This window comes from Saccopteryx bilineata, chromosome 6 (genome assembly GCF_036850765.1).
Source record: "Saccopteryx bilineata isolate mSacBil1 chromosome 6, mSacBil1_pri_phased_curated, whole genome shotgun sequence".
NCBI lineage: Eukaryota > Metazoa > Chordata > Mammalia > Chiroptera > Emballonuridae > Saccopteryx > Saccopteryx bilineata.
In genome coordinates this window covers 196,183,018-196,207,484 of record NC_089495.1, presented here as the reverse complement: position 1 = coordinate 196,207,484, position 24,467 = coordinate 196,183,018, and the positions used below count along the sequence as shown (strand labels likewise).

At 52.1% G+C, this 24,467-nt stretch overlaps 2 protein-coding genes across 6 annotated transcripts in view; both read left to right on the top strand.

Moving 5' to 3' along the window:
• The first annotated feature begins 544 nt into the window (after window positions 1–544).
• On the top strand, window positions 545–21,509 carry SGK2 (serum/glucocorticoid regulated kinase 2). Of its 3 annotated transcripts, none has more exons than XM_066234683.1 (15): window positions 545–1,708; window positions 3,568–3,729; window positions 4,876–4,918; window positions 5,515–5,564; window positions 6,085–6,142; window positions 6,309–6,392; window positions 7,493–7,621; window positions 8,654–8,766; window positions 9,056–9,092; window positions 10,003–10,089; window positions 12,308–12,403; window positions 13,313–13,468; window positions 16,188–16,277; window positions 18,617–18,822; window positions 20,699–21,092. In XM_066234683.1, exons 1-14 carry the CDS (start codon window positions 1,647–1,649, stop codon window positions 18,779–18,781), a joined length of 1,332 nt encoding a protein of 443 aa, XP_066090780.1. In that variant the 5' UTR covers window positions 545–1,646; the 3' UTR covers window positions 18,782–18,822; window positions 20,699–21,092. The 3 variants fall into 3 exon arrangements, with proteins under 3 accessions (XP_066090780.1, XP_066090779.1, XP_066090778.1); XM_066234682.1 differs by lacking the exon at window positions 20,699–21,092 and adding an exon at window positions 21,208–21,509 and having other exon boundaries at window positions 551–1,708; window positions 7,490–7,621; XM_066234681.1 differs by having other exon boundaries at window positions 554–1,708; window positions 7,490–7,621.
• Window positions 21,510–22,116: 607 nt separating this feature from the next.
• The window catches only part of IFT52 (intraflagellar transport 52), a 28,680-nt gene continuing 26,329 nt past the window's right edge, over window positions 22,117–24,467 (top strand). For 2 of the 3 annotated variants that reach the window (XM_066236348.1, XM_066236345.1), the window contains exon 1: window positions 22,117–22,534. In XM_066236348.1, the coding sequence (XP_066092445.1) occupies window positions 22,514–22,534 (21 nt within the window). In that variant the 5' untranslated portion in view covers window positions 22,117–22,513. The remainder of the gene's footprint in view (window positions 22,535–24,467) is intronic. The other variant, XM_066236347.1, reaches the window with a different exon arrangement.

Genomic DNA, 24,467 nt, shown 5'->3' with positions numbered 1-24,467 from the left:
GTGGCTTTGACCAAGTCACTTCACTTCTCCAAGCCTCAGCGCCCTCCTCCTTCAAACAGGGAAGATGATAGCTTCCTAACCCAAGGCATTGTGGGAACAAAATCATCAAGCTGGCACTTGGGTCGCACTGTCACTGATGGGTCATTGGCGTGGCCTGGGCGGGCAGGGGTGTAAATGAGTCAGTCACAGTAGAGGGAACGCAGCTGCAACAACAGAAGCAGGTGCAGAGAAGGGGGCAAGAAGCCTTAGGAGCAGAGAGCTGCTCAGGTGTGGGGGTCACAGTCAGGGTGACGGGAAGGTGATGGTGGGCAAGGGGCACGTCAGAGTTCCCACCAGGACTTAGAAGCTTTACACAGAGGTACAGAGATTTAAAAGGGAAAATAACCTAAGCCACTATCACCTTGGGTCATGGTTCCTCCAGACCTTCTCCTGTACACTAATGTCTGTGTGCATGCTTTGTCTCGGCTTTCTGGGACTCCTGGCATTTTGAGAGCTGTTTTTATTGTTGTTTTGTTTCACTTGACACTGTAGCACATACGTGTGCCTGCTTCAACTTACATAGGCTCGTATATTGGTTTTGTTTGTTGCTGGGTAACTTTCCAATTTATGTGTGTGTCCTGTAATTTATCTTATCCATTTACTCCTTGATTCATTAGTCCAACATGTACAGCACCCTGGCTGTCTTTCAGGCCCCGTTCTAGTTGTTGGGAAATCAGAGGTGGCCCTCGTGGAACTGATGTTCTCCTTCCAGGCAGAAAGTAAAGTGTCGCATGAGAAGGTGACAAATAGTGATGAGTGTTACAGAGTAAAATGTAAAGCAGGACTGGCTTGGGAGAGAATGAATGGCCGTCCTGGCCTGCTCAGGACTGTACTGGTTTTAGCGCCAAACGTCCCACATCCTGACAAACCTGGAAATCCCTGACAAACTAGGACAGCCAGTCACCAGCAATCAGAAAAGGCCTGTCTGAGAGGTCACCTGTGGGCAGAGACCTCTATGATGTCAGTGGGAGGCAGCCGTGTGTGCCGATGGCTGGGGGACGAGCATCGTAGGCAGAGGAAACGTCGGCGCAAGAGGCAGGAGGCCGGAGGCCACTGTGTGTTTGGGGGCGGGGCAGCCAGGAAGCCAGAGAGGCTGGAGCTCCGTGAGAGGAGAGCAGTGGAGATGAGGTGGAGGTGGAGGCAGGCGCCAGGCCAGGTGGAATCTCGTAGACCTTAGTCAAGACTTCGGATTTTGATCCTCCAAATGATGGGAAGTCACGGGAGTTTGGGCAACAATATCACATGATCTGATTTACATGTTTAAAGAGTCACTCTGGCTTTTCATGGGGAAAGATGATATTGGGTAATGATAGAAGCAGAACCCCTGGGGCAGCCATCGCAGTAACCCATGCAAGCGGTGCTAGTTGCTCAGGCAGGGCGGTCCAGCAGTGGGTCTCTGGATGCATCTGGCAGCTAGAGCCTAGTGGGATTTCTCAGAGGCATGGAGGCGGGGTGAGGGTGCCAGCTTTCTAGGATAATCCAGGTTGCTGGCCTGAACTTCTGGGAAGGCGGCAGTGCTGTTACGGAGCAGGAGGAAGCGGCCGGGAAGAGTGGACGGAATGTAGTGGAGACTCGGTTTAGACGCGTCAAGGCTGAGAGGCCCCCGGATGTCTAACTGGTCAAGTGTCAAGGAAGCAGTTAGCATTGAGGAGGAATCCAAACCAGAGAGGTATGCTTGGGTTGGAGAGACCCAGAGGCTCCTGAAGTCATGTGGGAGACATGGGCATGTCCCATCCTTCCAAGATGCTAAGATGAGATGAAGAATTCATCTCTGGTTCTGGTACATGGAAGTCACTGTTTTGGTGCCGTTTGGGATGAAAGCCTGTGTGTAATGGGTTCAAGAGAGGAAAGAAAAGGCATGGAGACAGTCTAGACCACTCTTTCAGGGAGCTGAGCTTGGGGGACAGAGAAACGGACAGTATCTGGATGGGGATGTAAGGTCGAGAGAGAGAGAGCTGCTACAGCCGGCGGGCGATGTTCCGAGGTGCCTCATGGTGGCACATTTAGGTTATGATAATCACCGCTATTGTTTTCCTGTTCTCAACAGTGCTGCTGAATGAAGGGCAGTCAGGGTGTTGTTATTGAAAAGAAATGTCCTTGTTTTGGGTATGTGTTTTGTCAACACACATCTCGCCCATCTGTGTATTGGTTCAACATTTCTGTTTGGTTGGAAGATGGTAGGCTCTGATATTGTTCGCTTGGGTTTCAATGGCTGACACACCAGAGCCCACAGAGAATCCCCAAGGCCACTAGGCTCAAGTCCCCCCCGACCAACCCCCTTGGCCCAAGCCCCGTTGATCTCTCCACTGTGGTGAATTGCAGAGGTCTGGATGTGGCACGTGGTAGCCACTCAGAAAGTTCCAGAAGAACAGGGGCTGTGTCAGGCCTTGTAAACTGCATTTCTCAGAACACCCCTGCTGAGCTCCGGGGCAGAGGAGGGCCCCTGTGAATATCTAATTATCACACCAGGCGGCAAGCGCTTCCTGAGCCAAGTGCCCGCTGGGACCATGTTCCCTCCTCTTACATAGCCGGGGAGCTGTGGGCCAACTGGCCCTGTCCTGGGGTCAGCAGGCCAGAGCCCTGGAGAGGCCAGCAGGGAAAGGCCCAAACAGCCAAGTGCTCGGCAGTCAAAGGCCAAGGCCAGCTGGACTGAGCCAGACACCTGGGCTCCAGGTTTCTCTCGAACATCTGCAGATTCTCAGGAGGTGAAGGGCTCGCAGCTGCCATGGTTGAGGTCCTGGGACCTCATCTTCAGTCCCAGATGGTTTCCATCAGGCCTGGATAGGCCCCAGGGAACGTGTCTTCCTACAGACAACACCCCCCCCCAATGTTCCAATATGCACCAACATGAATATAAACACCCAGCGATGACATATATATATATATATATATATATACACACACACACACACACACACCTGAGGTTACACTGTCCCACACACGTATCCATAGACATTCACACTCATCTGCACACTCACACATGTAGACATCCACACGCAGACTCACATGTAGATACCTACATGCAGACTCACACAGGTAGATAACTACATGCAGACTCACATGCATACACACAAGCACACTAACACACATAACCATACACCCGGACATAGCAATACATTATGCAGAAACCCCCTGAAGCACACACACATACACACTGAGAACACATAGTCCCAGATGCACAGACGGACACACAGGAATATTATACAGACACAGTCACCATGACACACACTACCAACAGAACACAGGCAGTCATCTACAGGGACTCACATGCAGACACAAATACCTTGACATATAGGGACACACAGGTATACCAGACAGACAGACAGACAGACAGACAGGCTGAAACACATCTGCACAGGAAACACCTGCTCTCACACCCAGACCCACTCGCACGCACTCTGACAAGCCCGGAGTCTCCAGGGCCCTCTTGCAGCTGTTGCCCACCCCTGGGGGAGGCGATGTCCCGAGGGAACAGAGGTGTCTCCCTTCCCATCTTAAGCTCTGCTGGGGCCTGCGTGACATCAACAGCCCCCTGGATGCTGCTGGGAGCTCCGAGCTGGGATCGGGCCGGCGCCAGGCACAGACACTCCAGCCCTTGTTGGGAGAACAGAAAGAGGCTCTCTGTCCACTGCCCATCCTCCAGCTCCCACTGCTGTTTCTCCCACCCCCCCCCTCCTCGGGCTGGTGCAGGTACGTGGGGCCGGGGAGGCCAGGGCCTGGCAGGGGGCCACAGGGTCAGCACAGGAGAGCGGGTGGCAGCACCGCGGGCCCAGGCCGCGCACACCAGGCTGCACTCCCTATCGGGCAGTTCTGCAGCTTGCTGTTTCGGGACTCCGCAGAGCCGGAGGACCCTCTCCCTTCCCCTGTGGTCACTGTTTTGGCTCCCAAGGGGGCCAAGGGGTGTTGCTTGCCAGTGTCCCCTTGTAATGATGTGCAGTGTCTACCCAGAGAGGCCGGGCTGCAGCCTGCCTCACAAAGGACCAAGGCTGTGGTCTTGGGGTGCACAGTACCCAGCAGCTCCCGCAAGCAACCGGGATGTGAGGTGAGGTATCAGCTTTTGGCCTTGACCTTCCAAGCAGGGCTGGAGCCTGGGGCCCTGGACATCCTAAGCCAGGGCCTAGATATGCCAGACTCCTCCAGCCTGCAGGGTGGGGGCAGGAAAGACATGAATGGCTGCACAGACCAGCTGATCTGTTTAGTCTCAGCTAGACACTGGCCAGTCTGGGGTCTCTTCATGGCATCAGCCCACGGCCCCCAGGGCAGGTGCCCTTCAGGGGCACTAGGCAGACGTCCTTGTGGCAGACAGACGGCACAGAGCCTGTGCGGGGCTGTCTGCAGGGATGCAGGGTGGCACCAGGCCTGTGTCAGAGCCTGGGGGGCCCCGCCTGCCCCTCACTCGCCACGTTGTCCTGGCAAGCCCCTTTCTAGGCCTCGGGCTCCTCACCTGTGAAATGGGGGGAAGGATGCAGGCTTTATGCTCTGCTAGGCTCCTTCCAGGCCTGGCCATCCTGGACTTCGGGAGCTGCCCGGCCTCACGAGGATCTTGCTGCCCTGGCTGTCCCCAGCCCTTGAAGAAGACTCAGCCTGGGAGGGGCCACCCCCGATCATCCTCTCTCCCTCCCTCCTGAGCTGTCTGATTGGAAAAGCTGGGTCCAGTGGGTGTCATTTCTTGTCCCATGCAGGGGTGCTGGCTTCAGGGGGAGAAGCTTGGGCTGTGGCAGGTGCACGATGGGGCTGGGGAGGGTTGGGGAGGGCAGGGAGGGTGGGTTCCTGAAGCCCTAGCTCTCCTGCCTGCTCCTCCTGGTGCCCCCAGCACCCACTGTACCACTGTTATAGGATGGACTCGACTCCTAGCCCGACCGGGTCCCCCAGTACACAGGTGAGTGGGTCTTGGTTCCCCTACCCACCACCAGGGGGCTCACTTCCTTACATGGCTCAGGAACTCTATGGAAGCACCTGCCAGGCAGGTGGGCTATCACAGACAGGACTGGGGGGCCAGCAGGGGTCACTCTGAGCTCACAGAAATGGGCCATTTCCGGGGCAAATAGAGAAGAGCCTTGTGAAAGGCTTCAAGGAGTACATGGGGTGGGAAAATCATGGGATCAGCCCTGAGGACCCCTGGGTTCTAATAATGCCCTGGAGCTGCTGTGAGTCCTCAGCCTTCTCTGGGCCCCAGTTTCCTCACCTGCACAATCAGCACGAAAGCCAGCAGCCTCCCAAGGCTGTTGTGAGAAGCAGATGAGATGGTGGGTGGGGGTGGGTGGGCAGAGGGGTAGAAGGGAGGAAGGGAGGGAGGGAGGGAGGGAGGGAGGGAGGGAGGGAAGGAGGGGGAGAGGGGGCAGGGAGGGAAGGTAGGAAGCAAGCAGCCTAGTAGAGATGTCAGAGAATGGGTCAGGGCCTGGGCCAGGGAAAAGGGAGAGGGCCAGGAAGTAGGGACCTTTCACCTTAATCACCTCTTTCTGTAAACATCTCTAGGCCTCAAGGGCCAATGGAACTATCAACCTGGGGCCTTCAGCCAACCCAAAGTGAGTTCTGGTCTCTCCAGCAACTTCCATTCCCGGTCCTCTCATACCTGGCTCCCCCAGCCTTGGGAATAAAGTCCAAGTTCCCTGGTCGACCTTCAAGACCCTCTGCCATCTGGGCCAGAACCACCCCCCAGCTTTGCCTCCCACTAATTCCCTAGCCTCCGCCCATGCGGAGAAGAGCCCTGGGCCTGACACCCCCAAGTCTGCACTGTTCCCAGCTCCCCACCCTTCAGGCCCTTCTCGGGCTTTGCAGCCAGATTCCTCACCTTCTACTCAGTTGCGTCTGGTTTTCTCCCCACCTTATCTGTTGTTTACTGGATCGTGGGATTCCCCAGGTGCAGGGGCCGGTCTCGTCAGCCGCCTCTTGGCTGGAAGAGCGTGGCATTCTTCAGTGGGGAGGAGGCTTGGCTATAGGCCTGTATCCCCCCACCTTCAGAGTGAAAAAGAAGACTGGGTTTGATCTCAGGACCAGGATTCGCAAGCTTGCAAACGCTGACTCATGTTCTTCCTCTCCCCCCAGTGCCCGGCCCACCGACTTCGACTTCCTCAAAGTCATTGGCAAAGGGAACTACGGGAAGGTGAGTGGCATGGTGCGAGCGGGAGGCCTGGCTCGCTCCTCCTCCAGCCTCCTCCACCCCCGCCTGTCACTCGCATGTGCAAAGCGTGAGCTCACAGCCTGCAGAGTCAAGGCGGCCATCAGAGGAGTGGTCACCTGTGGGGCCCTGTGTTTCTGCTTCCGCTCAGGTCCTGCTGGCCAAGCGCAAGTCTGACGGGATGTTCTACGCCGTGAAAGTGCTACAGAAAAAATCTATCTTAAAGAAGAAAGAGGTACCAGAACTCAGGCATAAGAACTTCCTTTTTTTTTTTAAAGATTTTATTTATTCATTATAGAGAGGGAGGGAGGGAGGGAGGGAGAGAGAGAGAGAGAGAGAGAAGGGGGGAGGAGCAGGAAGCATCAACTCCCATATGTGCCTTGAGCAGGCAAGCCCAGGGTTTTGAACCAGCAACCTCAGCATTTCCAGGTTGACACTTTATCCACTGCGCCACCACATGTCATGCCAAGAACTTCCTTTCTTCCTCCTCAACCCCCAGGCTAAGGTGGCTTCCCAAGATGGGTCCCAGCTGTGAGGGGTCCATGGGTGCAGAGGGTGTCACAGCAGGGGGCCAGGTGATGTCCAGCATGCTGACCCTTCTTCAGGAAGGCAGGCCAGAGCCGCTTCACGCACAGGCCTGGAGGAGGGGCCAGTCCCAGCTCTGTGCCTTCCCCTGGGAAACTGAGGCCCACACGGTGGACAAGTCCTCCGCCCTGTCTAGATGCCCGCCTCCCCATCTGTGTAATCTGGGGTCACACTTCCTACTCTGCAAGGTCCTCCAAGCCACAGCCATCCTGAAGTTCCAGATGCTTTAACTGACTTGAGTCTTTAACTCCAACCCCTTTAGCGGGGAGAGCAGGCCCTGAGAGAGGGTTGAATGTCCAATCAGAGGACTCAGGAGAGGAAATGAACATTAACAAGGGCATCATGAGGGTGGATCAGGGAGGTCTTCCTGAGGGAGGTGGCCTGGCAGCAGACCTTGAAGGTAGGGTTCAATAGTCTGAAACGAGGGTGCTCACACAGGGGAAACAACATGTACAAAGGCAGGAATGTGGCCTCGTTAAGTCAGTAATCATATATGCTTTGCTTATCATCCCAGCTGGGGGGTGGGGCAGGGGTTTCTGATCTGGGGGCTGGAGCTGCACCCATGTGGCCTGGCTGGGGATGAGGCTGACCACACAGAATCCTGAGTTCTAGACAAGGAGCTGGGCCTGGCAATACGGAGCCAGAGAGGGTGTCTGAGGAGGGGCACGGGAAGGTCCTGGGCAGGGCGGCCCCTGCCCGTGGGGCCCGGTGGGCTGTGACATATCCCCCGTCTGTGTGACCCCACAGCAGAGCCACATCATGGCAGAGCGCAACGTGCTTCTGAAGAACGTGCGGCACCCCTTCCTCGTGGGACTGCACTACTCCTTCCAGACCCCCGAGAAGCTCTACTTCGTGCTCGACTACGTCAACGGAGGAGAGGTGGGTGGGGCGGCAGGGAGCTGCCCATCCCGCGTGCCCGGTGTACCAGGTTCCGGAACGACCTCGCGGCACCCATGCAACACACCCACTTTGTAGCAGAGGAAGCCCAGGCTCAGGAGCTGACGCCCTGGCTCAGGGCCCCCAGCCCGTACCTGGCAGAGCCAGGACTGGAATGTGGGTCCGCAGAACTCCCTCCTGCAAAGCTACCCAGGCTGACCCAGACTGGCCTGGGACAGACAGGTCGATGTCAGAGGAGCCCTGTGGTCAAGATTTGGAATGCCCCCGTTCTACACAAGAGGCTGCTGGTGGGGGTGACCTGTGACTGTGGCCAATGGAGACCTGAGGCCCCCTGGTGACCGAGAAGCTGGAAGCTGAGCTCCTCCTGGACTTCACTCTGGCTTTCTGGGCAAAACTCAGTGGGGCCCCTCAGTCGACCCAGATTTAAGCTCTGTGACCTCATGCCTTTTGGCTTGATGCCGAGAGGAGAGCTCTGTCCTGCATCCCTAAGTCCCCTGGTAGAGGGGAAAGGCCTTTCGAGCCAGCAAAACAGAAAGCAATTGGCCCATGGGCTGTTCTCACCTGGGCTGAGTTTGACTCAGCGGTTGTAACCTTTTCACCTGGGTTGGAGGAAAACGTATCTTTGAACCAGCACTTTCAAACCCCAGCTCGGCCGGCCCGTTGCAAGCTACCTGACCTTGGCAAGTCATTTGACAGCTCTGACCCCTCCCATTTCCTCTAAGAGACCAGCATATCTTTGATGCCTTGAAGGTGGTCCTGAGGGTTAAATGAGACAGGAGCTGTGAAAGCTTCCGGGTTAAAGCTTGGAACACAGTAGGTCCTCAAACCATGCTAATGACTCTCTCCTGCTGACGCTTTGGACACCCCCGACCTCTGTACAGGCTGGGGGCCAGTATGCCCTTGGTTGTCTGCGTACACTGCAGCTCAGAGAGGGGGTGCCTTGGCCAGCTCCTCCCCCCCCCCCCGGGAGCTGGAACCCCAGGAAACCCTCTCACAGGCGACCTCCCCCTCCAGCTCTTCTTCCACCTGCAGCGGGAACGCAGGTTCCTGGAGCCCCGGGCCCGGTTCTACACCGCCGAGGTGGCCAGTGCCATCGGCTACCTGCACTCCCTCAACATCATCTACAGGTGAGGCCTGCCTGTGGCCCGGAGCCAGGCCCGGCCCTCTGCCCCAACAGCCAGGCCTTGTGTGGGCCCCTACATCCTGATGGAATCCCGAGGAACCTGGTCCTTTGAGGAGAATGCCCCCAGTGGGCGGGGGCTCCTCCTTTCTAGGCTCAAGTGCCCATCCTTCCTGGGCTCCCCCGGACATCTCTGTGAGCCTCCATGAGCAGTCCTCCTCCAGGACCCTAGGTCCTCAACTGTCCCCACTAAGTGGCTGAGCCATCACAGCGTGCTTTTCTCTCGTGTCCTGCAGGGACCTGAAACCAGAGAACATTCTGCTGGACTCCCAGGTTTGTGTGTGTGTGTGTGTGTAGTGGCACGTGTGTGCTGTGTACCCACAGTGTGTGTGCATGGGTGTCCATGCATTGTGTAGGGATGCGTTCAAATGTGAGTGTGAACATGTGCCCACACCTGTGTACATGCATGTATGTGTGCATCACGTGCACACCAGACCATGTGTATAGGAACATGTGTGTGTACAGGAGGTTTACAGAGGGCAGGGGTGGAGCCAGGTGGAGGCTCAGGGATCGTGTAATCCCTCTTTGTATTAGCCTGGGGTCCCTGGAAACAGACCCTGAGATGAAGGCAGGACTGGGCAGAGGAGGAGGCTCATCTGCATTGAGGTTGCAAGTGCGACCTCCGTTGACCTTATAGGCTGGGGAGGGCCTGAGCTGGAGTGGCTCTTTTAGAACTGTTCCAAATTGAGGCGAGTAGGCGGGGCATTTGTGCCCTGCATGTTAGTCATTGGGAGGGGATCGCCCTTTGGGAGGGGCATAGCGGTGGGTGAGAGCAATGTCCTGGCATGGGGGGGATGGGCAGGACAGTTCCTAACAGGGAGATTCAGCAGAGCCCAGCAGTCTCCACTCGCTCTAACCACCTGCCCACAAGGCGCGGCTGCTCTCAGGGTCCTCAGCCCTCTGTGAAAGGGGCTGCTGCCACCAGGCCCCTCTAGCGAGCCCATTCTGGAGCTGCCAATGTCGTAGGACACGGACCGAGTCTGTGATGAGCAGGGAAGACGGTTGAAGGCCATCTCCCCAACTTGTTCCCCCGTGCTGCTCCCAGTCCAAAAGCCCCGGGCCCCTGAGTAAAGCCTCAGCCTGTGCAGGGACACCAGACCCACAGCTGCCGCCCTCAGGTGTGGCCTCTGGGCTCTGGGGTTAGGCCTGCCACCCCTTTATCTTAGACCACCCGCCTCTGCAGGGACACGTGGTCCTGACTGATTTTGGCCTCTGCAAGGAAGGGATGGAACCCGAGGAGACCACGTCCACATTCTGCGGCACCCCCGAGGTGAGCTAACCCTCCCAAGAGGAGGCAGGCCGTGAGAGGCTGAGGCCACAGCTCCTGATCAGAGGCGACAGGTTACACCTCAGGGGTTTACCCCTTCCGCCCAAGCACTTCCCTCGGGCTGCCTGGGCACTCAGCCATGTTTCCTCACCTGTGTAGTGAGGGCATCAGCTCTGGGGGCTGCTGGGACCCGGCCAGCTGCTGGTGACTCCACCAAAGTGATGTCCAACAGAAATAGAGAAATGCAGACCACATAGGCAATTAAAGGTTTTCAGCAGCTGTGCTTAAAAAGTAAAAAGAAACTTGTGAAATTAATTTTAATAATATATTCTAGTTAGGACAATATGTACAAAATAGTGTCATTTTAACATACAATCAAAATAAAGTTGTTGAGCCATTCTTTTTTTTTTGACAGAGACAGAGAGAGGGACAGCTAAGGACAGACAGACAGAAAGGGAGAGAGATGAGAAGCATAAATTCTTCATTGTGGCTCCTTAGTTGTTCATTGATTGTTTTCTCATATGTGTCTTTTTTTTTTTTTAACTTTTTTTTTTGTTGTTGTATTTTTCTGAAGCTGGAAACAGGGAGGCAGTCAGACAGACTCCCTCATGCGCCCGACCGGGATCCACCCAGCACGCCCACCAGGGGGTGATGCTCTGCCCATCCGGGGTGAAGCTCTGTTGCGACCAGAGCCAGTCTAGCGCCTGAGTCAGAGGCCATGGAGCCATCCCCAGCGCCCGGGCCATCTTTGCTCCAATGAAGCCTTGGCTGAGGGAGGGGAAGAGAGAGACAGAGAGGAAGGAGAGGGGGAGGGGTGGAGAAGCAGATGGGCGCTTCTCCTGTGTGCCCTGGCCAGGAATTGAACCGGCACTTTCGCACGCCCGGCCGATGCTCTACCACTGAGCCAACCGGCCAGGGCTCATATGTGTCTTTTTTTTTTTTTTACATTTTTTTTTTTTTACAGGGACAGAGAGAGAGTCAGAGAAAGGGATAGACAGGGACAGACAGACAGGAACGGAGAGAGATGAGAAGCATCAATCACCAGTTTTTCCTTGTGACACCATAGTTCATTGATTGCTTTCTCATATGTGCCATGATCGTGGGGCCTTCAGCAGACTGAGTAACCCCCGCTCGAGCCAGTGACCTTGGGTCCATGCCAGTGAGCTTTTTGCTAAAGCTAGATGAGCCAGCGTTCAAGCTGGCAACCCCGGGGTCTCAAACCTGGGTCCTTCCGCATCCCAGTCCAATGCTCAATCCACTGCGCCACCGACTACTCAGGCTCATATGTGTCTTGATGGGGGGCTACAGAAGAGCAAGTGACCCCTTGTTCAAGCCAGAGACCTTTGGGCTCAAGCCAGTGGCCTCGAGGTTTCTAACCTGGATCCTCTGTGTCCCATTTTGGCACTCTATCCACTGCGCCACTACCTGGTCAGGCTCTTTTTTTATTATTACTGTATTATAAATCTTTGAAATCAGGGTGCATTTTACACTGATGAGCCATCTCAGCTCAGACCAGCACATTTTAAGTGTTTGGGGGCCACATGGGGCCAGTGGCTGCTGTACTGGACCACACTGTCCTTCCTACAGGGTCAAGTCTGTGTGCAACAGAAGAGCTGAGCCTGACCATTAAGAGCAGGGCTTGCAAGAAACACTGTTCTTCTGCCCTCTTCTAGCCACCACGAGCCTGGAGGCTTGACGTTTGTGGGTCTCAGCAGTAACTCACACACCTGTCTGTCCTGCCAAGGTTTCCACGCACTGTCCTTCCACCAGTCATGACCCTTGGACCCGGGATGGAAGGGGTCACTAGTTGCTTGGACAGACATCTGGGTGGGGTTGTGGGCTGACGCTCCTCCCAACCTGGCCAGGGGCAGGACTTTAGCTGCTTTGTTTTTCTCCCTGTTCTAGATAATTGGGTTTCAGATCTCAGCTGGGCCTCCTCGGTTTGGTTTTAGGGTAGCTAATGGACAGATGACCTCTCTGGGCAGGAGCCATTGCATCTGGCAGGGTGTCTGGCCGGCCTCCCAAAGCCTGACAGCCCAGCCATCCCTTCCTGGGACATCACCAGGAGCAAAGAGCAGGGGATATGGCTCCCTGACTCGTGTAGGAGACATGTGGCCCCAATATGTCATCTCTTCCATGATTTTTTTCTCTAAGTGCCTTGTTTTCAAATGGGGAGACTGAGGCTGAGGGTCTTTCAGATAAGTGTGTTTCCCCTCAACAGTACTTGGCTCCTGAAGTGCTTCGTACAGAGCCTTACGATCGGGCGGTGGACTGGTGGTGTTTGGGGGCCGTTCTCTATGAGATGTTGCACGGCCTGGTGAGTAGGGTGCAGCTCTCGGCAAGGGACACCTGGCTCTGGGAGAGAGGGGGCGGGGCTCTCCCTGGCATCACCTGCTCAGGCTCCTGCATCTCGTCACTCTGAGCTAGAAAAGATGATACCACAGTGAACGTAAGGAGATATATATATTTACTCATGTCTGTTCAGTACTTTGTAATACGCTCTCTCCCATGTTACTCCTTTGGTGCCTCGAAATAGCCTTTGGAGGGTGGCTGCAAGAAATGGAGTTGTTCCTAATTTGCTGACAGGGAAACTGAGGCCCAGAAAGGTTGCAGCGCTGGCCGGCTGTGGACTCAGCCCTGGACCCGATCGTAGGCTGCCCGCTTAGGTGGAGGCCCGTGGAGGCTCTCCCCAGGCCAGGCTGCACCCTGGGGCGGCCTCACCCTCCGAGCTCGGTGGGTGCGAAGGAACAGGCTCTGAGAGTCTGGGGAAGGACAAGCTGGCAGAGCAGAGAGGAGCTGGGGGGCAGAGTATCAGGAAAGACGGGCTCTGGATACGGTTTGGGGCCCGGCTCTCCTCCTAGCCATTCCACCGGCTTTAATGTCGCTGAGCCTCGTCTTCTCGTCTGAAACATTGCTACCTGTCTCCAAGGATGGTTGTGAGGCTGGGATGGAAAGATGAAGGGGAGGGTGGGGACTTGGCAAAGTACAAAGTTGGTACACAAGCCAGAGTTAGAGGTGGGAGAGAGGATGCTCCTAGGAGGTCCACAGGTCTCCACTGTGCTGGGAGCCCAGAGTCCTTGTTCCTCTCCAGTCAGCCATGTGAGCCATTGTATGAGACACGGGTCTGGCTGGATCCCTCCAGTGACCCAGCTCCGCCCCAAGTCTCTCTGAGACCCGTGTCCACTTGAACATGGATGACCCTCCAGCTCTCTCCCTCTCTCCCCAGCCACCCTTCTACAGCCGAGACATATCCCAGATGTATGAAAAAATTCTGCACGAGCCACTGCAGATCCCGGGAGGCCGGACGGTGGCCGCCTGTGACATCCTGCAAGCCCTTCTCCACAAGGACAAGAGGCAGCGGCTGGGCTCCAAATCAGACTTTGTAGGTGACTTGCCAGAGGAGGACTGGCCCCTTCCTGCAGAGGCAGCTCAGAAGCACAGTGACACGCATCCAGCTGTCCTGTGAAACTGAGCACTGCTCATTCGTTCATTTGGAAATTCACAGCTGCTGTTGCCTGATTACTTCCTTCAGTCTAGTTCTTATAGTCAACCCATATTTACTGAGCACCTACTCTGTGCCAGATGTTGAGTTAGGTGCTAGGAATTCAATAGACTTGGTCTCTCTCCTTATTAAGTTTTATTGGAGGGAGGGCAGACAACTAACAAACATCATATATAATTTTTACAGAGTGTGACAAGTATCAGGAAATAAGTGGACAATGAGCTGAGATAGACAGTATTGAGAGGTGGTGAATTCCCACTGGCATGGTCAGGGAGGTCTTCTCTGAGGAGGTGACAATTAAGCTGAGACTTGAAGTATGTGAAAGAACCCCTCCTGCAGAGCTGGGAGGAGGCAACCCAGACACAGGGCAGCATGTGCAAAAGTCCTGTGGTAGGAATGAGGAAGAGAGTGATACGCTTTAGGGTATTTTGAGCAGGGGTGCAGTAAAATCCAATTTAAGAAATTCCTCTGCCTGACCAGACAGTGGCGCAGTGGATAGAGCATTGGACTGGGATGCCGAGGACCCAGGTTTGAGACCCCGAGGTCGCCAGCTTGAGCGCGGGCTCATCTGGTTTGAGCAAAAAAGCTCACCAGCTTGGACCCAAGGTCGCTGGCTCGAGCAAGGGGTTACTCGGTCTGCTGAAGGCCCGTGGTCAAGGCACATATGAGAAAGCAATCAGCCCTGGCCAGTTGGCTCAGTGGTAGAGCGTCGGCCTGGCGTGCAGAAGTCCTAGGGATTCCCGGCCAGGGCACACAGGAGAAGCGCCCATCTGCTTCTCCACCCCTCCCCCTCTCCTTCCTCTCTGTCTCTCTCTTCCCCTCCCTCAGCCAAGGCTCCATTGGAGCAAAGATGGCCCAGGCACTGGGGATGGCTCCGTGGCCTCTGCCTCAGGCACTAAAATGGCTCTGGTTGCAACAGAGCGACACCCCAGATGGGCAGAGCATCGCCCCCTGGTAGACGTGTCAAATGGATCCCGGTCGGGCGCATGCGGGAGTCTGTCTGACTGTCTCCCCGTTTCCAACTTCGGAAAAATACAAAAAAAGAGAGAAAGCAATCAATGAACAACTAAGGTGTTGCAGTTTGCAACAAAAAATTAATGATTGATGCTTCTCATCTCTCTGTTCCTGTCTGTCTGTCCCTGTCTATCCCTCTCTCTGACTCTCTCTGTAAAAAAAAAAAAAAAAAAGAAAGAAAGAAATTCCTCTAGCTTCTGTGCAGAGTGGACTGGACTGGCTTTTCACAAATATCTGAGTACTTTCTCTTCGCCAGTTCCCCGGCTGGGCACTCAGGATAGAGAGAGGAATAATTCACAGTCCTCTCCCTTAACAAGTTTATTATATATGTTTTTATTTAAGTAGCATTAAAAAGACAATCTTACATTCTCTACTCAACAAAAAATCACTTGGGTTAATGACAGGAAGCTCACAGTACTCTCTTCCCTAGAAGTCTATTTTCTCTTTGAGCATCATGGTTGAGATGCCTGGCCTAGGACACAGGCTGCCTGCATTCAGACCCCTCCTCCACCCCTTACACTTAATGTCTCTCTGTGAACTGTTTTCCCGTCTGTAGTAACAGCTCTGAGCTCGAAGCTGCTACAAAGATCAAATGGATTAAGATATGCAAAGCACTGAGGCCAGTGCCTGGCACATAGTGAGTGCTTTTTAAGTGTTTTACCAACAGCCCTACGTATTAGATACTATGAAGTGTAACAATATTTAGGGCATTTGCCTACCTATCCCTGGCCCACTTAAGGAATGGGGCTTTCATGAAGGCTGGTCCATGCCTTCCAGGTGGAAATTTATATCTTAAAAAATTTGTAGGATTTCAATAATAAGATATACTTTCACATAGATCAAAATTCAAAGAATATTCAGAAAAAAGTCCCTCCAGCTACCTAGTTCCTTAATTTAAAGACAATCAGTGTTAGCAGTCATTGGGTATCTGCAATATTTTGGATCTGGCTTTAACAAGCCCAGAAAGTGGTATTGTGATATAGAAGAATTGTCCTTGGAGAAACACAGATGGACAGAGGTCCTGCTGGGTGGGACATGAGGAAGTCGATGCTGACCTCGGTCTGGAGTAGGAAAGCAGTGCTGAGACACGCCTGGGGCCGAGTCCTAGGGTCTGGGACTCTGAAGCTCTTCTTGGGGCTTTCCTTCCTAACCTTCCATCGTGAGCTCCCCTGTCTGTCTCTCTGGGTTGCATTCTGGAAGAGTCAGAATGCACTAGGCAGCATGAGACAGGACCCCCAAGACCCTCCAGGAACCCCAAAGGTAGGGTTTGCTGTCTTGTTCAGTGATATAGCTCCAAAGCCTACCATGGTGCTGGCACAAAGTAGGTGTTCAGTCAATACCTGTGGAATAAACAGATGTCATCAGGGAAGAGGGTTTGGGTTCCTGACGATGGCAAAGAGGAGAAGACGGCTGCAGAATGCTCCATCGTCCCAGGAGGCCAGCCGGAGGTGCAAGTTACTTTCTCACTAAGTGTTTAGGACTGGACAGCTGGTTGCCAGTAGAGTTGGAGCTCGGGGTCAGGCGGGGTTGGGGTGGGAGCACCGAATAGTGAAGGCTGCTTCTGATCAGCACGTTCTTCCCGCAGCTTGAGATAAAGAACCACGTATTCTTCAGTCCCATAAACTGGGATGACTTGTACCACAAGAGGCTGACTCCACCCTTCAACCCAAACGTGGTAAGAGGTCACCGCGTTGCAGATCCTGGGTTGGCAGGGCTGGTGGGTGTTGGGAGGGTATCCGGGCCAACTCTCTACAGACGGAGAAGCCAGGGGTCCAAGAGGCTCCATGATTTGTCCAAGGCCACGCGGTGAGTCAGAGGCAGAACTGGTCCAGAACCCAGCAGTCCAGACCGCCAGTGCAGCACTGTGTGATGAGCCATCGTCCGCTCCCTTCTTTTTAGCACCAATAACTCTCAATGCACAGCCCTTTGCAGTTTTTAAAGTGCTCTGTGTCACATAGCACACCCAGACGGAGCCACGCCCTGTGAAGGCATTTTTTTCCCTACGGTTAGTTTTTTCCCTGATAATAAAAATGGCATGTATTCATTGTAGGAAGTATGTAAAACACAGAAGTTTAATGTAGCAAGGAGAAAATTATTATCTCACTACCCAAAAGAAACCATAACTGGCATGTTTCCTTCCAGTTGTTTTTCTTTTTTTTTTTTTTTTTTCATTTTTTTTCTGAAGCTGGAAACAGGGAGAGACAGTCAGACAGACTCCCGCATGAGCCCGACCGGGATCCACCCGGCACGCCCACCAGGGGGCGACGCTCTGCCCACCAGGGGGCGATGCTCTGCCCATCCTGGGCGTCGCCATGTTGCGACCCTCCTGGGTGTCGCCATATTGCGACCAGAGCCACTCTAGCGCCTGGGGCAGAGGCCACAGAGCCATCCCCAGCGCCCGGGCCATCTTTTGCTCCAATGGAGCCTTGGCTGAGGGAGGGGAAGAGAGAGACAGAGAGGAAGGCGCGGCGGAGGGGTGGAGAAGCAAATGGGCGCTTCTCCTATGTGCCCTGGCCGGGAATCGAACCCGGGTCCTCCGCACGCTAGGCCGACGCTCTATCACTGAGCCAACCGGCCAGGGCTCTCCTTCCAGTTGTTTTTCTACGTGTTTTTTATATGTCATATTTTATTTCTTTATTTTTAAAATTTTTATTGAATTTATTGGAGTGACACTGGTTAATAAAATTACATAGGTTTCAGGTGTACCATTCTATAATACATCATCTGTACATTGTATTGTGTTTACCACCCCAAACATAGGTCACATTTTATTTATTTATTTATTTATTTTAATTTATTCATTTTAGTGAGGAGAGGGAGAGACAGAGAAAGAGAGAGAGAGAGAGAGAGAGAGGAGAGACAGAGAGAGAGAAGGGGGAGGAGCTGAAAGCATCAACTCCCATATGTGCCTTGACCAGGCAAGTCCAGGGTTTTGAACCAGCGACCTCAGTATTTCCAGGTCGACGCTTTATCCACTGCGCCACCACAGGTCAGGCCATATTTTATGTATATAGATCTTCTCCCACCTCACCTCCATTTTTTTTCTAAAAAGTATGTTATTATTTTCCCAAGTCACATAAAATTTGATTAGGATCATTTTAAGTAGCTCATACTATTTCAACCCTATGTTGGTGACATAATTTATCCAACCGTGCTCCTTATGGTGAACTTTACGGTATTACCATATTTTATTTATCATAATATACAAATGAACACCTTTAAGTGTCTTTGTTTGCCTAAAGCTCTGATTATTTCCTTGTACGGATTCCAGATGGGGAATGACCAGGTCAAAGAATGTGCATGTTTCTAGGTTCTTGACTCATCCTGCCCTCGCTGTGTGTCAGGGGGTACAATCTACTTCTGACCAGTAGAATCTGCTGGAGAATTCTCATCTTACCCTCTGTAGCACATGTGTTGTTTTTTACTTTGCACATTTGTTAAGCATTAACCCATATTAAACGGATGGAGAAAGAGACTCCACTTCTGGATGGGAACGGAGAATTTGTGACCATCTTTATAGCACCTCCCTCATAGGTCTTCCTGCAGAATAGCTGAAGCAATCTCTACCATATGACCCTATTTGATGTTTTTTTATAAGATCTATCAACATCAACACCCAAAATTATCTATCTGTGTACATGCTTATTATCAGTCCTCCTACCCCCTGTATAATATAAGCTCCATGAAAACAGGGGCCCACTCTGTTTTGTCCTCCTGTATTCCCAGGGCCATGGACAGTGCCTGGTAGGCATTCTATAAGTACACATTGACTAGACTAGTCTTAGGGCTATTGTAGAGCAGGCAGGGAGGGGGCAGGGGGTTAGAGGAATTGATATGTGGTTATTGGACCTTGTGGAATAAAATAAGCGATGTAAATGCATGAGTAAGTGACAGTTAAGTAAGGGTATCCAGAAGGCACTCAGAGTGGGAAGCTAACGTCCCTCTCAGGGCTGGTGGGTTTCTTTGGCAGCCCTGACCCCAGTGCTCCCTTCTCATCATCGGCTTATATCACAGGCAGGACCTGCTGACTTGAAACACTTTGACCCAGAGTTCACCCAGGAAGCCGTGTCAAAGTCCATTGGCTGCACTCCTGACACCATGGCCAGCAGCTCTGGGACCTCGAGCGCGTTCCTGGGATTTTCCTATGTGCCCGAGGATGATGCGGTCCTGGATTCCTAGAAGAGAAGTGTCCGTGAAACCTCTGAAGACGGCGGGTGTCTGTAAGGAATGGCCTTCAGCTGCTGGAACAGAGACTCCAAGTGACGAGGGCTTAACTAAGATTGGTTTTCCCAAGCACATAAAGAATCGTGTTTGGTGGTCCAGGGCTGGTACAACGGGTCATCAGCTACTCAGGGGCTTTCTGTATGTTGCTCTGCCATCCTTGGCAAATGGCTTCAATTCAGTGGCTACATTACCATAAGGTGGTAACTGGAGCTCTAGCCACTGCTCTTGTGTTCTGGGCAGGGGGGAAAAAAGGGAGGAAAGGAGGGAAAAGCAAAAGGACACTTGTACAGAGTTTCCCAGAAGCCCAACCCAATGACTTCTGCTCATTAACCACCCGTGCCCACCTGGAATGGAGGCTGGGATGTGTGACTTACTAGCTGGCACAGCATTACCCCTAATAACATAGGCATTCTGACACTAAGGGAGGAGGGGCAAAACATTGGGTAGGCAACCAGTGAGCTTCTTGGCCTTTAGATTTTGATCTCGAATTGTAAAATGACAGAGAGGCGATCAGCCTATATATATAGGGCATCACCCAGTATCCTCTTATTACGCTATGCTGATGGCATCTTCCGTTGTTGTGGGAAGTACTAGACATTTGTAATCAGGTTTGTCTGCCTGGCATTGGAACCCGTTCCTATATTCAGGGAATTGCCTATGGAAGAGGGGCCATAAATTCCTCCACTTACAGTAGCTGAAAATCTAGTGACTTTTCCAGCCTCCCCTGTAGCCAGCCAGGGCCAGGCATGTGACCCAGGGATGCACCTGTGCCAGACTGTGACTCAAAGAAGGGCCGGGGAGCTCTCTTTCATGTGGTGGCTGTGGTGAGGGCACCCACAAAACCAAGTTCCTGGTGTCGAAGTGGCAGCAGTATAAACTGTAGTAGCTGAGACTCAGTGGCGGCGGCAGTGGCAGCAGCGTCTTCATATCAGTGCTGAGCTGTCATTCCCGTCATTCCTGGGAAGCCCTGAGTCTCTTCCTCTAGCTCTTGAATGATTTTGAGAGCTTCTGATCCTGTTAACACCCTCCTTTTGGGCTTAATTGGCCAAAACCAGCTTCAGAACCCCAGCCTAGCTGTACCAGTTTCTGTGCTAGACTCTTTCAAGTCTACTATCACTTTTTATCCAAACAGCCCTAAAGTAGGAACTATCACTGTCCCCTTTTTACCAGTGAGAAAACAGGGTCAGAGAAGTTGTTCCTTGCCTGAAGGTCACCTAGCTAATAAGGGTCAGAGCTGGGACTTAGAGCCACATAAGCCAACTCCAGGGCTCTCACATGGAACCTTTGTGCTTGTCTGCCTCTCACTTTATGAGGTGCAACAGAATGGCTGTCCAAATCTCTAATGAGAACCAAGTCAGGGATTGATCAGAATAAGCTAGGTGGTGGGAAATGGGGTGTTGAAGTGGAAACATTCAACTGGATGCTCATGGTCTGAGCCTGGCTGCCAAGTTCACGCTGTGCTCCACCTCACCTGCCCCTCTATGTTTGGCATGTCTAAGGCCATGGGGAACCCAGGCCTTGGACAGGGCTGGATGCTAGTGCAGGCTTGGTGACCAGAGCTTCCCAGCGACCCATGGAACCCCATATACTATTCAAGATTAGTCATTTTTCAAGATAATTCTGGACAGAACATGAGCACGTCACCTCATGAATTCAGAACACCATGCACTTGTAGGATGGGTCATGCTGCTTTATTTCAGTGGAAAGTGGTTTCTTTTGCACAAACCTGTGGTTCGTCACCTACTTTTGAGCGATCTTATCAGCTTTTTGGTTTGTGGATGAGAGAGGAACTTTCTTAACATCAGTGTGTGCTGTGGTTTTCGTTGCCTTTTCTCTTAACTCAGTCCCACTCTCTCCCTTCCACTTTTCCAGGGCAGCTTCCCTGCCCCAGGGATTATAGGGAATGAAGCCGGAGACCATGGGAAACATACCAACGGCACTGACACTGACAGTGGAGACCGAGCTGGGTCAGGAAGAGCTGTTCTTACCCTTTGACATGCACTGAGAACTCTAAAACACTCTGATTTGATTTCTAGCTTAATAGTGTCTGTTAACTGAGAAATATGGAACATTAAGGAGGGGCCAGAATTCCCCTGACTTCCTACAGCAAAAAGCAAGAGATATAATTATCTGAAACATGCTAGTACTGTCAAAAGTACACAGTCTGCTATGGATTGTGAAATGCACAATGGTTCTATCTGTTCTAAGACTGTAAGATCACACAATTTTCACAAGGTTAGAAAATAAAAATGAAGAAAAACTATGATATTGAATTGATCATGCTATGCTTATGTTTACTGAGCACATACTGAGTGTTACGTGTATTATCTACAATCCTCAAAGTAAGTCAGCACTTAGAAATTATTAACCTGTCTTTATAGATAAGAAACGTTTGCCCAGAGAGATTAAGCAACTTGCCCAGGGTCACCCAGCTGGTATAAGGCACAGTCAAGAACTGAACTTGGTGGCAGCAGAAGGATCCAGAGACCTGTCCCAGCACTCAAGTGGCACAGCCTACTCTCTCTATGGTGGAAATACATCGTTTCCATTTTTATCCCTCACTGAAGACTGTATTCACCCCATTTTGCACTAAAACATAGTATCCCCAGAAGAGAATTTTGAATCCTCTTCCACTTTTTAACTTTGCAATGACAATACTTGTGTAACGGCAGCAAGATTTGTGTGTGTGTGTGTGTGTGTGTGTGTGTGTTTCAAGATCCCCAAACTCCTACCACTCTGTACATGTTAAGATGCTAACGAACAGAAATTCAAATCGAAACTGTCCAAAGTCTTTGCTCTCATCGGGTAAGTGGCACTGCACAAACCCCGCACGCTCAGCGCACGGAGCTCTCGGCATCTGGTTTCATGCACAGGGCAATGGCTCTTTCGCATAAGCAGCTCCTCCAGCCAGGAACTCTCTTCCCAGCCCATGCCTTAATGAATACAACTCTTCTTTCACATCTGTGCTCATCGGGGGCGCCTTTCTGCCCAGCTCCGGTCCCTAGCTATTCCCTTAAGACAGTTTATATATTTACTTTTATGTAGGATCTGGACAGGTCTAACTCATCAAAGACAACTATCTAATGCCACCTTTCTCACCGCTAAATGTGCCCTCCCTACTTCGGGAAGTCATCCCCGACCTCCCAGGGACCCGAACCATTCCGCATCACGCTACAAATCTCTAATCTGGAGTTGTTAGCAGTCCGACCCCGCCTCGGGTCTCAGCTGCAAAGCTCCGCCCCTGCTCCCTCGCGCCTGCGCTGTTGAGATCGAGGCTGGGGGTGGTGCCTCACCCCTGGAACCCGTCAGTACTCTCCTCCGTTTCTTGGGGTCCAGCGAAGTTTAGGCCTTTGGAACCTACCATTTTTATTAGTCTCTAAAAAGAGTTGGTACTGAAGACACAATTAAGCCGGTTTATCCTTAGTTAAGATTAATCCACGTCTTGTTTAGATTTATCCCTCACCCAAAATAATGGTACTGTACAGTTCCGTATTAGCCCTGCCCCCTACCTCCGCCACTTTCCCTGTGCCAGAGGCGAACGGGCGACTTCCGTTCTGTGGTCGTCACGTGGCATCGGAGGTGCAGCCACGCCCGCATCCACGCCTTCCCAGCGCGCCGCTGGGCCTCTGCCGTTGCTAAGCGGCCTTGGATACCTGGCCACCGGATGCTGGGCGGCATCAGGTAAAGATGGTGGTCACTGGGCCTCAGGTAAGAAGAGCCCCAACTGTGATGGGCCGGCCGGGGCGTTGGGCGGCTTGGCGCTGGCGAGGACCTCGCCGGGCTGCCCTCGGGACCTCTGGGCAAGTCCTATGGAAAATAGAGGTCCACTGGGGTCAAGTAAGGTGGGCACGGATCTAGGGCTGAGTTCCGGACCCTGGACCGGGTTCGAGTCTCCAGAGCCTCCTGCTATGCCGATTTTCAGGGGCGTAGAGTATGAAGAGCATTGGGACCAGGACCCTTTTCCTAGGAATCCTGCTCTTAGGATTCTGTCCTAGGGCAGAAATAGTCGCAAAGCAGAAATATGTAAATTCCAGTAATATCTATGATGACACAGAGTGGAAAAGATGCCCATGAAGGCTCACTATTCAGTTCACTATTACATAACCGTGCAACAGATCATGCAGCCACTAACCTGATCATGAAGCCTTTTCCTGTAAGAAACGGGAGAAAGCAGAGCACAGTGTTGTGTATCACACTTGAAAACAAGCGCGCACAGGGATGGAGTGAAACAAAAGATCGCTGTGGTGGGCTCATGGGGGCTTTTTTTTTTTTAACCTGACAAAATGATTTTAAAATTAGAAAAAATAAATATGTGAGACTATCCAGGAAAATTTACACAGATTAAGAGTAATGCCCTGGCCGGGTAGTTCAGTTGGTTAGAGCATCGTCTGGATACACCAAGGTTGTGGGTTGGATCCCCAGTCAGGATACATAAAAAAATCAACCAATGAATGCATAAATCAGTGGAACAACAAATCGATGTTTCTCTCTCTCCCCCTTCCTCTCTCCCTAAAATTAATAAATAGCCTGACCAGGTGGTGGTGCAGTGGATAGAGCGTCGGACTGGGATGCGGAGGACCCAGGTTTGAGACCCCGAGGTTGCCAGCTTGAGTGCGGGCTCATCTGGTTTGAGCAAAAATAGCTCACCAGCTTGGACCCAAGGTCGCTGGCTCGAGCAAGGGGTTACTCGGTCTGCTGAAGACCCGTGGTCAAGGCACATATGAGAAGGCAGTCAATGAGCAACTAGGGTGTTGCAACGAAAAACTGATGATTGATGCTTCTCATCTCTCTCCATTCCTGTCTGTTCCTATCTATCCCTCTCTCTCTCTCCCTGTCTCTGAATAAAAAATAAAAAATAAATTAATAAGTAAATTATAAAAAAAGTAATAATGGGGATTAGCTCTTCAGTACCACCAGAAATTATAACATATTATAAAGTTATAATAATTAAAATTGTATGTAACTGAGCAGGAATTCACAGGCACATAGAACATATAGAATTCAGAATAAGAGGCAAATATTTATAGGAATTTGTTATATAGTCAAGGTGATTTTTTTTTTTTTTGCATTTTTCCGAAGCTGGAAACGGGGAAGCAGTCAGACAGACTCCCATATGTGCCCGACCAGGATCCACCCGGCATGCCCACCAGGGGGCGATGCTCTGCCCATCTGGGGCATCGCTCTGTTGCATCCAGAGCCATTCTAGCGCCTGAGACAAAGGCCACAGAGCCATCCTCAGTGCCCAGGGCCAACTTTGCTCCAATGGAACCTTGGCTGCTGGAGGGGAAGAGAGAGACAGAGAGGAAGGAGACAGGGAGGGTGGAGAAGCAGATGAGCGCTTCTCCTGTGTGCCCTGGCCAGGAATCGAACCCGGGACTCCTGCACGCCAGGCCGACGCTCTACCACTGAGCCAACCAGCAAGGGCCAAGGTGATATTTTAAGTCAGCATTGAGAAGTTAAGTTGGAGTTGGGCAGCTTTCTAGTAAAAAAAATACTAGAAATAAATAAATTCATTTTGAGTGAAATAAATTCCAAATGGACCACAATTTAAATTTTAAAAACTGATATAAGACTAAGATGAAAAAAACAATAAAATAAATAAAATAAAAAATGATATAAAGTACTAGAAGGAATCATTGTT